This window comes from Brassica rapa, chromosome A04, assembly GCF_000309985.2.
Source record: "Brassica rapa cultivar Chiifu-401-42 chromosome A04, CAAS_Brap_v3.01, whole genome shotgun sequence".
In the NCBI taxonomy this organism is placed as follows: Eukaryota; Viridiplantae; Streptophyta; class Magnoliopsida; order Brassicales; family Brassicaceae; genus Brassica; species Brassica rapa.
The window spans coordinates 10,131,138-10,143,611 of record NC_024798.2 but is presented as its reverse complement, the minus strand read 5'-3'; the positions used below and the strand labels follow the sequence as shown (position 1 = coordinate 10,143,611).

At 37.6% G+C, this 12,474-nt stretch overlaps 1 protein-coding gene and 1 non-coding gene across 2 annotated transcripts; one reads left to right on the top strand and one right to left on the bottom strand.

The window, feature by feature from the left end:
- Positions 1-4,314: 4,314 nt before the first annotated feature.
- LOC117133338 lies at positions 4,315-6,935 on the bottom strand. Its single transcript, XM_033289337.1, has 2 exons — positions 4,680-6,935; positions 4,315-4,605 (listed from the first exon to the last, which is right to left on the bottom strand). Exons 1-2 carry the CDS (start codon positions 6,933-6,935, stop codon positions 4,315-4,317), a joined length of 2,547 nt encoding a protein of 848 aa, XP_033145228.1.
- On the top strand, positions 6,382-6,488 carry LOC117133838. The gene has a single exon (XR_004457879.1). It is a non-coding gene; the product is annotated as a small nucleolar RNA R71 (small nucleolar RNA).
- Positions 6,936-12,474: the final 5,539 nt, after the last annotated feature.

The window sequence follows — 12,474 nt, the reverse complement described above, 5'->3', positions numbered from 1 at the left end:
ATTTAGTTACACTTCATTTATACTATACATATATATATTAATCATAATTACGTATAATTTAAAATAATATAATTATTATTATATTAGATATAATCAGAATTAAAAGGCTACCGCATAGTTATTTCAATAATTTCCAAAAAAATTCTTTATATTAAAATATAAAATACTTAAGAGTTTAAATTGAATCAAAAATTTATGAAAATATAAGACTACTGGACTATTTAAATACCATTTTGAGATTTTTAGATTATCTGGATAATCAATATTATTGTTTTTATAGTCCTGCAAAATATTATAAAAAGTTAAAAACGTTCTCCAAATCAATTTCTTTTTATCCGAATATTTATTAGAAAATATAATTGGCCGTTAAATATATTTATTTTCAACTAAATTTTCCATAGAACCTTAAAACATTGTAGAAACAGTCCTAAATGATTTTTGCGTATCTGTAAACCAGTTATTATCCAGACTGAGTTTGTTTAAAACTAAAAATTTAAAACATAGATTTTTTGGTAAAATAAAATTGAAATGTAAATGTCATCCGCAGATATTATATTTTCAAAACATCCATTAATTTATGTATTAAAAATTGTCTGTTTTGTTTATAAAACTTGTAAGAGATTACGTCTTTAACCCTAACATGAGAGTAAGCGATCTTATTGATCAGGGATTGAAGGATTGAGATGTGGGACTATTGGAGAACTATGTTGATGTTAAGAGTTTTCAAGGCTCCTAATCAAATGTTATAGTATAAAAGATTGTCGAACCAATCCTAGGTGATTCTAAAGCAAAGGGAATGCAAGTTCATGCTTAAGCTAAGTGCAATCCGGTTTTAAAGATGGTATGAACTAAGAACTAATAAGCTAATGCAATAAAGTAATGATCTTTCTTTTCTCAATATGAAGCAAGAGGACTCATGGGGCTAGGCATTTGATCTTGGGTGATGTAGATCCAATCTAGAGGTGGCAAACTATCAATCAAACACTTTCCTTATGCCTAGACACTAAGCTAAACAAGCTCTATCTCTAGATAAATGTTCTTTTGATAAAGCAACTCAAGCATCTAATCTCTTAGGTTGAATGTTACTAAATCAAACATGGAGAACAAGTCTAATAGCAATCTTAACTCCTTTAGCAACTAATCTCTTAGGTAAAGCAAGCTAAAAGCATTGAAGAGTTGGTTAAGACATTTCAACATACACCTTGTGGGCAGGAAATGCCTAGAGATCTATTTTAGTAAGATCATGACTAAAATAGCATTGAGAACCCTCAACAAGCAAGGAAACAAGTTGATCTATCACTAAACACTCTAGATCTTCTCTAATCACCCTTAATCACCCTAGCCCATGAATCCAAGATAGTCTACTCACTAATAAACATGAATAACCCCAAAACCATGGATGATTCAAGGCTAAACATGATTAGAGAGCTAGATAATCCAGCAAAGATTAGATCTTTCAACTCAAAGTTCTTTTTGATTAGATAGAAATTAAGATATCCTAACTTTAGGATTACAAGAGTATTTATATGTCTTTGGTAAACCTAATGGTTTCCATTAAAAAGTCTAAAAAGCCCTTTAAAAACATTTAAACTCGACTAAGAATAATTCTCGACTCGGGTAGAAACGAATGGCCACAACCCGCGTTGGCTCGTCGTTAGGCTTTCAATTCATACGTGCGGGTACAGCATCTCGCGTCGTCGTCCCCACGTGATCCATCAAATGATTCTTTTCGACAACGCGAGTAACGGAACCCGCGTGATCGTACCCGCGTCAACCCATCGTCGAAGCTTCTCCTTCATGCGAGCGGGTATGTGCTACCGCGTCGCTCGACCCGCGTGGAAGCTCCGGAATCGCATCGGGAGTCGTCGCATCAGTCTCCGCGTGGCCGTGCCGTCTCTTCGTCGCAGTCGGGATCGAGGCTCACCGCTGCGAAGCTCAACCGCGACCAAGCTTCGTCCACGGCGTCATGGCTCAGGTCACCGGACCGTCTCCGTCGTGCTCTGCTCCGTCTGTGCCGTCCTCGCAACCAAACAGGCTTGCCGTCGTCAGCACCCAAAACCGGCGAGAAGAAGGATCGAGCAACAATCGATCTCTCCAATGGTGTATTTTGAAGCATTTGCAGAACAGGTCCCTCAATTATTGAATAATTACTAATTGACCCAAAACTTTTGAAATAACACTTATGTCCTCATGAATCAGCCCCAGACCTCTTAATTGTGCAACTTAGACCCTCGAATTTGCAGAATGATCCCCTGACTCTTGATGGTTCTCAAACTGGCCACAAACTCTGTAATTTGCAAGTATAACCTTGCGATTTTGCCCCAAACTTCTCAAGTGTGCAATCCAACCCCTAATGCATACAAATGAACAAATATATGCAATGTAGACACCTAAATGCAATTCAAAACACAAGTATGATTAATAAATAGATGCTAAAAACTATGAAAATCATGAGATATCAACTCCCCCATACTAGTCCTTTACTTGTCCTCAAGTAAACATTCAAAATCAATCAAAGAGGAAGGAATTGAAAATTGAAACACATAACCCAAAGAGTCACTTTCTAACCTTCAACCTAACATCCTAAGAGAAACATAGCAAATAGCATGAGTAACTCTCTTAGTACACTCTAGTTTCTCAAGGCCTATCAAAACTCTTATGCCTCAACACAAGTCATTTACTCATCAATCAACAAGTTCTTTAGCCAGCCCTCACATTCATTTAAACACACACACACAAGGTGAATTCTTGCAAATAGGCACATGATCTCAATCATTTGGCTAGGTAAGCAATGGTCTAATATGAATGAAGAGATGGGTTCAAAAGTTTTCATTTAAAAGTGGTTATCACTCAAAATAAGGAGCATGATCATTATGCAAAATTTATCTAAGATTAAAAGCAACTCATGCATACATAGATTCATTCTCATCATTCTACCCTTTTCCTAAGTGATTACAAGTTCTACCCTTTTATCATCATCTCAAAACCACAATAAAACCCACTCACATCACTCACCCAATGAACAACTCTCTTTTTCTTTTGACTCAACCAACTAGGGACTTTAATTCATTTTCTTTACAACACTTAGCTCTAACTCTTTCTCATTTCTTTCCCCACCTTCTCTTTGATTCTTTATATTTTTCTCTTTCTTTTTTTTTTATAAGGTGGAAGGTTCTTTGTTACATAATCTAGAGCTTCATACTTTTCTTTTTGTCCCTAGAGTTTTCTTTTCTATTTATACTCTTTTGCTCATCTCTCTCATCTTTCTCACTCCCCCAATATATTGAAATTTAGAACACACAAACCCCTCTCACCATCCCCAAGTGCTAGCTCATTATGCTAGTAAGAGATGAGAATAAATCTATGTCGCCTCCAATACTCTCAAGATTTTGCACATGAAAAGCTATCAAAAGAGGCCTCACTCATGCAATTTAATGTTTGGTCTCAAAGAATGGCTAGGGTTGTAGGGAATGGAATGCCATTTGGGTTAACAAAGATTGGTATAAAGGAATAAGATAACCCAAATGTGTATGAGATCCATGATCAAGTATGCAAGTGCCCATATGCAAGAGAGATTAAGTTCATTCAAGCCAAGTTCAATTTGGAGCTGATTTTAAGAACAATGCCAACATCAAGCAAGCAAACAAGTTTCAAGAAGAGTTTTCAAGGCTCGAAACTTACAAGCTTTTTCAAAAGATGCTTAAGCTACTTGATATGTTTAGCTAGGATGTCAAATTGAGTTCTAGACATGTGTTCTTTACAAGGTTTCTCCAATGCATGAATGCAATCTAAATGCTTCTAGACTCAATCCTAAAGATGCAAATGATGCAACTAAATGCTTATTTTTGTGATTTTCGAAATTTTTTAATTTTTGTGGGTTTTCTATGCAAATAATTATTTACAATGCAATGCATGAGACTTAATGACAAGTAGACAAAACAGAACACAATGTGAGATAGTAGACTCTCCCCCAAACTTACTTCACACAGTCTCTTGTGTGAGAATAAGCTCAAAGAAGAGATCTAAGGGAAAGAGATAAACATGAAAACTAAAAATTTACAAGGGTGGAATGCACTTACTTGAAGTTGGCTGTCATAAGAGAAGGGAAATGAAGAGGGAGGACTTGTTGTCACCTTGGAATTTTCGACATGACCTTTGGGAATTTGTTGAGAATTCCCCCAAACTTGTCCCTAAGCTTATTCAAACACACTTAAGAAATAAAAAGATATATAAAAATATATACAAAGGATACCATGGGACTTCCTCCCAAGTGAGCTTGTTTTAAGTCTCTAGCTTGACTTTCCTTCCAATTGGCTAGTGAGGAGGAGGATCTTTCCCACCTTCAAGAGTGATGGTGAGGACTTGAGAGAGAAGCTCTTGAAGCTTGATTGGATCATTTTGGAGCTGAGGAGTGATGATGGCCCTTGCACTTGAGAATGGCTTAGACCTTCCCTTGCACTTGATTTTATACTCAATGGCCCCATCCTTAAGCTTCATTGGGTGAAGAGTGAGAGTGTGAAGAGTTTTATCAAGAGGTGAAGGATGAGGTTCTTTCACAATCTTCTTCTTGTCATGAGCAACCTTTGTGGCTCTACTCACCTCCTTCTTTTTAGCACTTTCCAAGTGCTCATCACACAGTTCTTTAGAAGACTCTCCAGCAAGACCTTCTTTATTAATACCGATGCTCCACAAGTGATTGTTCCACAATACTCAGCATTCATCTTTGGAGATTGTAGTGGATAGGAGACAGCTTTGTTCACATTTAGGAGTGTGACCTTCTTGTTGGCAAAGTCTATGCAAGCTCCCACTGTTGTAAGGAATGGAGTGCCAAGGATCAATGGGACTCTCTTCTCAGTTGCCATCTTCAGAACAGTGAGGTCTATAGGAATTGTGCATGCTCCAATCTTCAAAGGGAAGTCCTTGATGAGACCAATAAGAGTTGTAGAAGAGGAATCTCCAAACTGTAGGGAAGATGTGTTTGGCTCCATGCTCTCAATCCCTAGGCTCTTCATCATCTCCATTGAGATCACATTTACACTTGCACCAGAATCAACAAGAGCATCATCAAAAGTGAACTTACCAAGGTTGCAAGGCAAGGTGAACATCCCTTGAGACTCAATCTTAGGGAGAAACTTTGGAGGGATTGGTAGATCAATCTTCATAATGGAGATGTCCAAAAGCTCAGTCACTTCAGCTTGGTGGTCTAGAATGTCATTGATGAGCATCATCTGGACATGAGCTTCACGCATATCCGAGATTTCTGGAAGCCTGACCCCAACATCACTAAGATCTTTTCTAAACTTAGAGAGCACCTTCTTCTGAGCTTTGGTGAGAACTCTTTGGGGGAAAGGGAGTTGATCATAGGGTGATAGCTCAACCTTAGTTGCTTCCTCTAGCTTAACCTCTTTCAGCTTGTTGTCAGCCTTGTGCTCAGCTCTTTGCAGATTCGTTGCTTCAACCTTTGTGGCAGCATCTTTCACAATTTGTGCTTCAGCTGTGGCTACAACAAATCTCTCAACTTCCCCAAACTCAGTTCCACATACTAGTCTTTCAATCTCATCCTCCTCTTTCTCATAATCACTCAGCTCAATCTTTGGAGAAGTAGTGGAGAAGACAGCATTGCAAGACTCCTTGAGGTTCTTTTCTAGTTTTTCTGGTAGAAACCCCATTGGCTGCTTGGAGGATGAAGGCATAGAAGCAACTTGATTCTCCAAAGCCTTGAGATGAGAGGCAAGTTGCATGTACTTGTTGTTGAGGTCAGAATAGTTCTCATCAATCTTTGCATGGATGTTCTTGAACTCATAAATCATGGTCTTCTCATTTCTAGCCTGAAATTCCAAGAGTTGCTTGAACATAGAATCCACACTTGAATCTGGAGCTTGAGCTTGAGAAGAGCTTCCTTGAGTCTGAGGAGACTGGTTGGCTTGGTAACCTCCTTGCTGATTGTTGTAGAGTGGCCTTTGCTGGTAGTTGTTTTGGTACTGAAAGTTGGGCTCTTTCTTGTACCATGTGCCATTAGCATTGATGAAGCACAGCTCCTCTTGGCCTTCTAAACTATCAACGTCATTGATCACTGGAGGTGCCTCTTGTTTCTGGTCACCAACAAAGTTCATCTTTTCCTGCTTAGCATTTTCTGCAAGAAGTAGATCCAACTTGGCTTGGAGAGACTTCAGCTCTTTCTTTGTCTGCTGATCATCACTTCTGTTGATCCTATCATGCTCCTCACTGTAGACTGAATCACTCTTGGCCATGTTCTCTACCAGTTCATCTGCTTCTTCCTCAGTTCTTCCCAAGAAGAAACCATTGCTGGCAGTATCAAGTCTGTTTCTGCACTGTGGTAGAGCTCCTCTATAGAAGGTACTAAGCAAACTCTCCTTGCTAAAACCATGATGAGGCCATTGAGACCAATAGCCCTTGAACCTCTCCCATGCTTCACTGAAGCTCTCTAGACTTTTCTGTTGAAACCCAGAGATTTCGTTCCTGATCTTAGCTGTCCTTGAAGTAGAGAAGAACTTGTCTAGGAAAACTCTCTTACACTCATCCCAAGTAGTGACAGTGTCACTTGGAAGAGTCTTCTCCCATTGGTGTGCCTTGTCTCCCAAAGAGAAAGGGAATAGCTTCAGCTTGAAAGCATCTTCAGAAACACCATTTATCTTAGACAAGCCACAATACTTATCAAACTTGTACAAGTGATCAAAAGGGTCTTCAGCAGCAAGACCATGATACTTGTTGTTCTCTATGGTGTTGAGCAGTCCTGACTTGATCTCAAAGTTGTTGTTCTCCACAGCTGGTGCTCTGATTCCCAACCTATGACCATGAATATGAGGTTGATCATAGGCTCCAATGGCTCTAGCTTGGCGCTGTGGATGTTGTGGCCTAAGGTTTGCAGCTCCTTGGGCCACTCCATCATGAGGCTGATTCTGATTGTGTTCCATTTCAAACCCCAATCTCTGAAAGTGAGCCTGAAAGAGAACCAATAACAAAATAAAAGAAAAAGTGACTTAGTCTCAAGCAAGTGACTAAATCCCAATGTCACAATCAACCTAGAACTTGGCAACGACGCCAATTTGATGTTAAGAGTTTTCAAGGCTCCTAATCAAATGTTATAGTATAAAAGATTGTCGAACCAATCCTAGGTGATTCTAAAGCAAAGGGAATGCAAGTTCATGCTTAAGCTAAGTGCAATCCGGTTTTAAAGATGGTATGAACTAAGAACTAATAAGCTAATGCAATAAAGTAATGATCTTTCTTTTCTCAATATGAAGCAAGAGGACTCATGGGGCTAGGCATTTGATCTTGGGTGATGTAGATCCAATCTAGAGGTGGCAAACTATCAATCCAACACTTTCCTTATGCCTAGACACTAAGCTAAACAAGCTCTATCTCTAGATAAATGTTCTTTTGATAAAGCAACTCAAGCATCTAATCTCTTAGGTTGAATGTTACTAAATCAAACATGGAGAACAAGTCTAATAGCAATCTTAACTCCTTTAGCAACTAATCTCTTAGGTAAAGCAAGCTAAAAGCATTGAAGAGTTGGTTAAGACATTTCAACATACACCTTGTGGGCAGGAAATGCCTAGAGATCTATTTTAGTAAGATCATGACTAAAATAGCATTGAGAACCCTCAACAAGCAAGGAAACAAGTTGATCTATCACTAAACACTCTAGATCTTCTCTAATCACCCTTAATCACCCTAGCCCATGAATCCAAGATAGTCTACTCACTAATAAACATGAATAACCCCAAAACCATGGATGATTCAAGGCTAAACATGATTAGAGAGCTAGATAATCCAGCAAAGATTAGATCTTTCAACTCAAAGTTCTTTTTGATTAGATAGAAATTAAGATATCCTAACTTTAGGATTACAAGAGTATTTATATGTCTTTGGTAAACCTAATGGTTTCCATTAAAAAGTCTAAAAAGCCCTTTAAAAACATTTAAACTCGACTAAGAATAATTCTCGACTCGGGTAGAAACGAATGGCCACAACCCGCGTCGACTTCCCCGCGTTGGCTCGTCGTTAGGCTTTCAATTCATACGTGCGGGTACAGCATCTCGCGTCGTCGTCCCCGCGTGATCCATCAAATGATTCTCTTCGACAACGCGAGTAACGGAACCCGCGTGATCGTACCCGCGTCAACCCATCGTCGAAGCTTCTCCTTCATGCGAGCGGGTATGTGCTACCGCGTCGCTCGACCCGCGTGGAAGCTCCAGAATCGCATCGGGAGTCGTCGCATCAGTCTCCGCGTGGCCGTGCCGTCTCTTCGTCGCAGTCGGGATCGAGGCTCACCGCTGCGAAGCTCAACCGCGACCAAGCTTCGTCCACGGCGTCATGGCTCAGGTCACCGGACCGTCTCCGTCGTGCTCTGCTCCGTCTGTGCCGTCCTCGCACCCAAACAGGCTTGCCGTCGTCAGCACCCAAAACCGGCGAGAAGAAGGATCGAGCAACAATCGATCTCTCCAATGGTGTATTTTGAAGCATTTGCAGAACAGGTCCCTCAATTGTTGAATAATTACTAATTGACCCAAAACTTTTGAAATAACACTTATGTCCTCACGAATCAGCCCCAGACCTCTTAATTGTGCAACTTAGACCCTCGAATTTGCAGAATGATCCCCTGACTCTTGATGGTTCTCAAACTGGCCACAAACTCTGTAATTTGCAAGTATAACCTTGCGATTTTGCCCCAAACTTCTCAAGTGTGCAATCCAACCCCTAATGCATACAAATGAACAAATATATGCAATGTAGACACCTAAATGCAATTCAAAACACAAGTATGATTAATAAATAGATGCTAAAAACTATGAAAATCATGAGATATCATATGTTCATCCTGAGGATATACCACTCATAAGGAGTTTGGCCATAAGTTCAACTCATCGTCGTGATACTTTCTGCTGGAACTTTACAAGGAGTGGCCAATACACGGTTAAATCTGGATATTGGGTGGCGCAGAATTTATTAAAGTTAACGGAGGAGAAGGAAGTTTTGGAGCCAAGTATTACAAAGCTCCAGGCCTTTGCGTGGAAATTGAAGGCCCATACGAAGATATGTCATCTTATATGGCAGTTGTTAACTGGTCATGTGGCAGTAACGAGAAATTTAGTTAGATGCAATATGAGGTGTGACAATTATTGCCCAAGATGTGGAGAAGCAGATGAGACTGTCACACATGCAATCTTTGAATGCCCACCAGCCCGTCAAGTATGGTCTTTATCATCAACTCCGACGTGCCCAAATATTTTTCTGGTATCGAGCGTCTACACAAACATGGATTATCTATTCTGGAGGAAAAATAGTATCATGGAGCCAGAGCAAGATATGGATCCTTATCCCTGGATAATATGGTTCATTTGGAAGGCTAGGAATGAAAAAACTCTTCAGGAGAATAGATAGAGATTCTCTCGAACTAGTTAGACATGCTGAGAGTGAATGCCAAGCCTGGTTTGAGGCTAATGAAGTGGTACAAGCAGTAACACAAGACATTATAAATGAGGAACCCCAAGCCGTATGTTTGGGTGATATTTGTTTATTAGATGGATCTTGGACACTTTCAGCTAACTTTAGTGGATGTAGATGAACATGGATGGATAGCTCTGAGAATATTCAGCTTATGGGGACAAAAAACTTTTCTAGACGTGAATCAGCTTTGCATTCGGAGGTAGAAGCACTGTGGTGGGCGATGGAGAATATGCTGCAGCACTCGACCTGCCAGAGCTTTGGGACATACTGTAAGGAACTGATTGCTATGGTTAAGGATCCTCAGGCGTGGCCAAACTTTGCGACGGAATTGGAGAGAATAGAGACGCTACAGATATACTTCCCGGACTTCAACATCACTTACGTTCCACGGGCGCACAATCAGACTGCTGATTTTTTAGCTAAGACTGCTAGATCTTTCCGTAGGGAGTTACACTTTGTTGGTTGTTCTATTTCGGTTTGGTTACCCAGACTACCTCAAGTTTGAGTAATAGAATAGTCTTTTGACGTTAAAAAAAAAAAAAAAAAAAAAAAAAAAAAAAAAAAAAAAAAAAAAAAACTTGAAACATGAACGTAAATAAATAAATCAGATAAAACTTTGCCGACTTAAAACGCATGCACCCGAGTTTTATCTTCTTAATTATCCTAACTAGCATTGACGGGACGAATTATTTCTAGTGCATCAACATGTGTCAAATACTCAAATGCCATTAAATTTGTTCGAACCGAATTTTTCCAAATTACATGAAGCCACGTATTTACTTAGTTGGGTTTTAGTCAAACAAGTTCCTCTCAAATCACATGGGTGCCGATCCTAAAATACTAAATAAAAATCAGAATTCTAAATAATACATAAAAATATGATATGTGTTTTGCCGGTGCAAGAAACACATACATGCAACTGTTTGACACGAGCGTTAAATTACTTTCGTTACAAGTTAATCAGGTGTTGGCTTATTTGTGAGACTTCGCATTCAACTCTTTATAGATAGAGTTATCCAAACTATATGGTATGACTTAACCTTTTGGTCGGTTTGTTTATTTATTACAAAAAGGAGACCAGATCGAGCAACCAGATTATACGTGGCACACCCCTTACAGGACAAGGGCTAGAATGTTATTGACTTCTTTCTTGTTTAGCTCAGGAGTGAAAAAGTCAAATCCATTACAAGTCAGCTGACCAACCTTTTGGTCACATATATACGTCAGTCAGTTGATTTCACAAATGCATACATTTTCCACCTAATTTGATTAACAAGTTAACGTGTCTTAATATTTTTCCCTATTTGAAAATATCAATGCTTATACAATGAACGTCAGAGAATTTTCACAGATCTTCTCGATTATATTTGAATTTGGCTTTTGGAGGTAATATTTATAATTATCAATAGGTTCACCAGTGATGATAATTTGACCTTACATTCGTGAATGTAAATCTAATTACCATATTTCTTACACGTATGGTTTTAATAAACATTAAATGCATACTCAATCTAAGATTTGAAGTAACTATATGTTTATTTTGAATGTTATTATGTAAATAATAGATTTTAAAATATATTACTCTCTCCATTCAAAAAGATGCATTTTAGAAAACAATTTGTTTCAAGAAATATATTTTTTATATCGTCAAATTTTTTTTATCGACTAACAATAATTAATTGCATTTTTTTGTTATCAACGTAAACAAATTCAATTAAGATTCTGCAAAAAACATATACTCCCTGTATTTTATAATAAGTGTCATTCTAGTTTTTTTTTCTTTTTACACAAAAATTGTCACTTTACAATTTTAATGCAAATTATACTTACTTTCAACTGAAAATTAATTGCAAATTGCATTGGTTTTATAAATAATTTTATTTATCTCAAATACTATTAGTCAGAAATATATAATTAATAACAACTTACATATATTTTCACTTCTTTCTTAGTATGTGTGAAAAGTGTCAAAGTGACACTTATTCAGAAACGAAGGGAGTAATTAAGACATTTCAAACCAAACTCGTAACTTTGCGTCCATATGAAGTAGGGTTGGAAATTTTATCTGATACTCGAACCCGTTTCCAAACCTATCCGAAATACCCGAACCGAAATACGAATCGAAGTAGCAAAATATCCGAACGTGTATTGAATTAGGAGAGCTTGGATATCTGAACCCGAACGGGTAATATCCGAACTCAAATTGATATCTGAAGATAACAAAACATATATATATATATATATACTTAACACTTTATTTCTAGTTTACTTCTCTCATTTTATTCAAAATATTTATAATAATATTGCACATTTCTCAAAATCAGATAATATACATATAATAAAGCAAATATAAAAGTTGTTAATGCACTTTATTTTTTTATCATTATAAGTGTCACACTTTAAATTTTGCAAATGTACTTTTATGTAGAACATATTTTTTTATTTCAAAATACAAAGTATAAAACGTTTGACCATATTTATCATAAATTTTGTTATCTTATATATTTAGTTTTAGTTTATAATATATTTTTAAAGCATACCAAAAAGGTAAAAAAAATTGATAAAAAAGAGAAGTTTAAACTCGCTTTATATTTTAAAACAAAAAGATAAATCTGTTTTTTAATAAAATTTTACATGTATTAAAACAATAGAGGTGACAAAGATAAATTATTTTTCGAAAAGTCTAAAAAAATCCAAAAAACCCTATAGCCTTGTAAGGGCCGGGCCGGACTTTGAATTCTAGGCCCAAAATATTTTCGGACATGACTACGCCAGACTCAAATATTAACGGGTTTAGCGGGTTTGGACCGGACTGGGCCAATCCGTATTAACACCCCTATATTGCGGTTCGACTGGCATATATGTTTTTTCGGAGAAAACTCCTTTTTTTTACATTTAAAAAAAGTAGCGAGAGACCCATTAAAAAGGTCAATATTTAATGGCGAGACCAAACCAAATAAATTGCTATAATTGTTTATACAATACATAGAGAAAATCTAA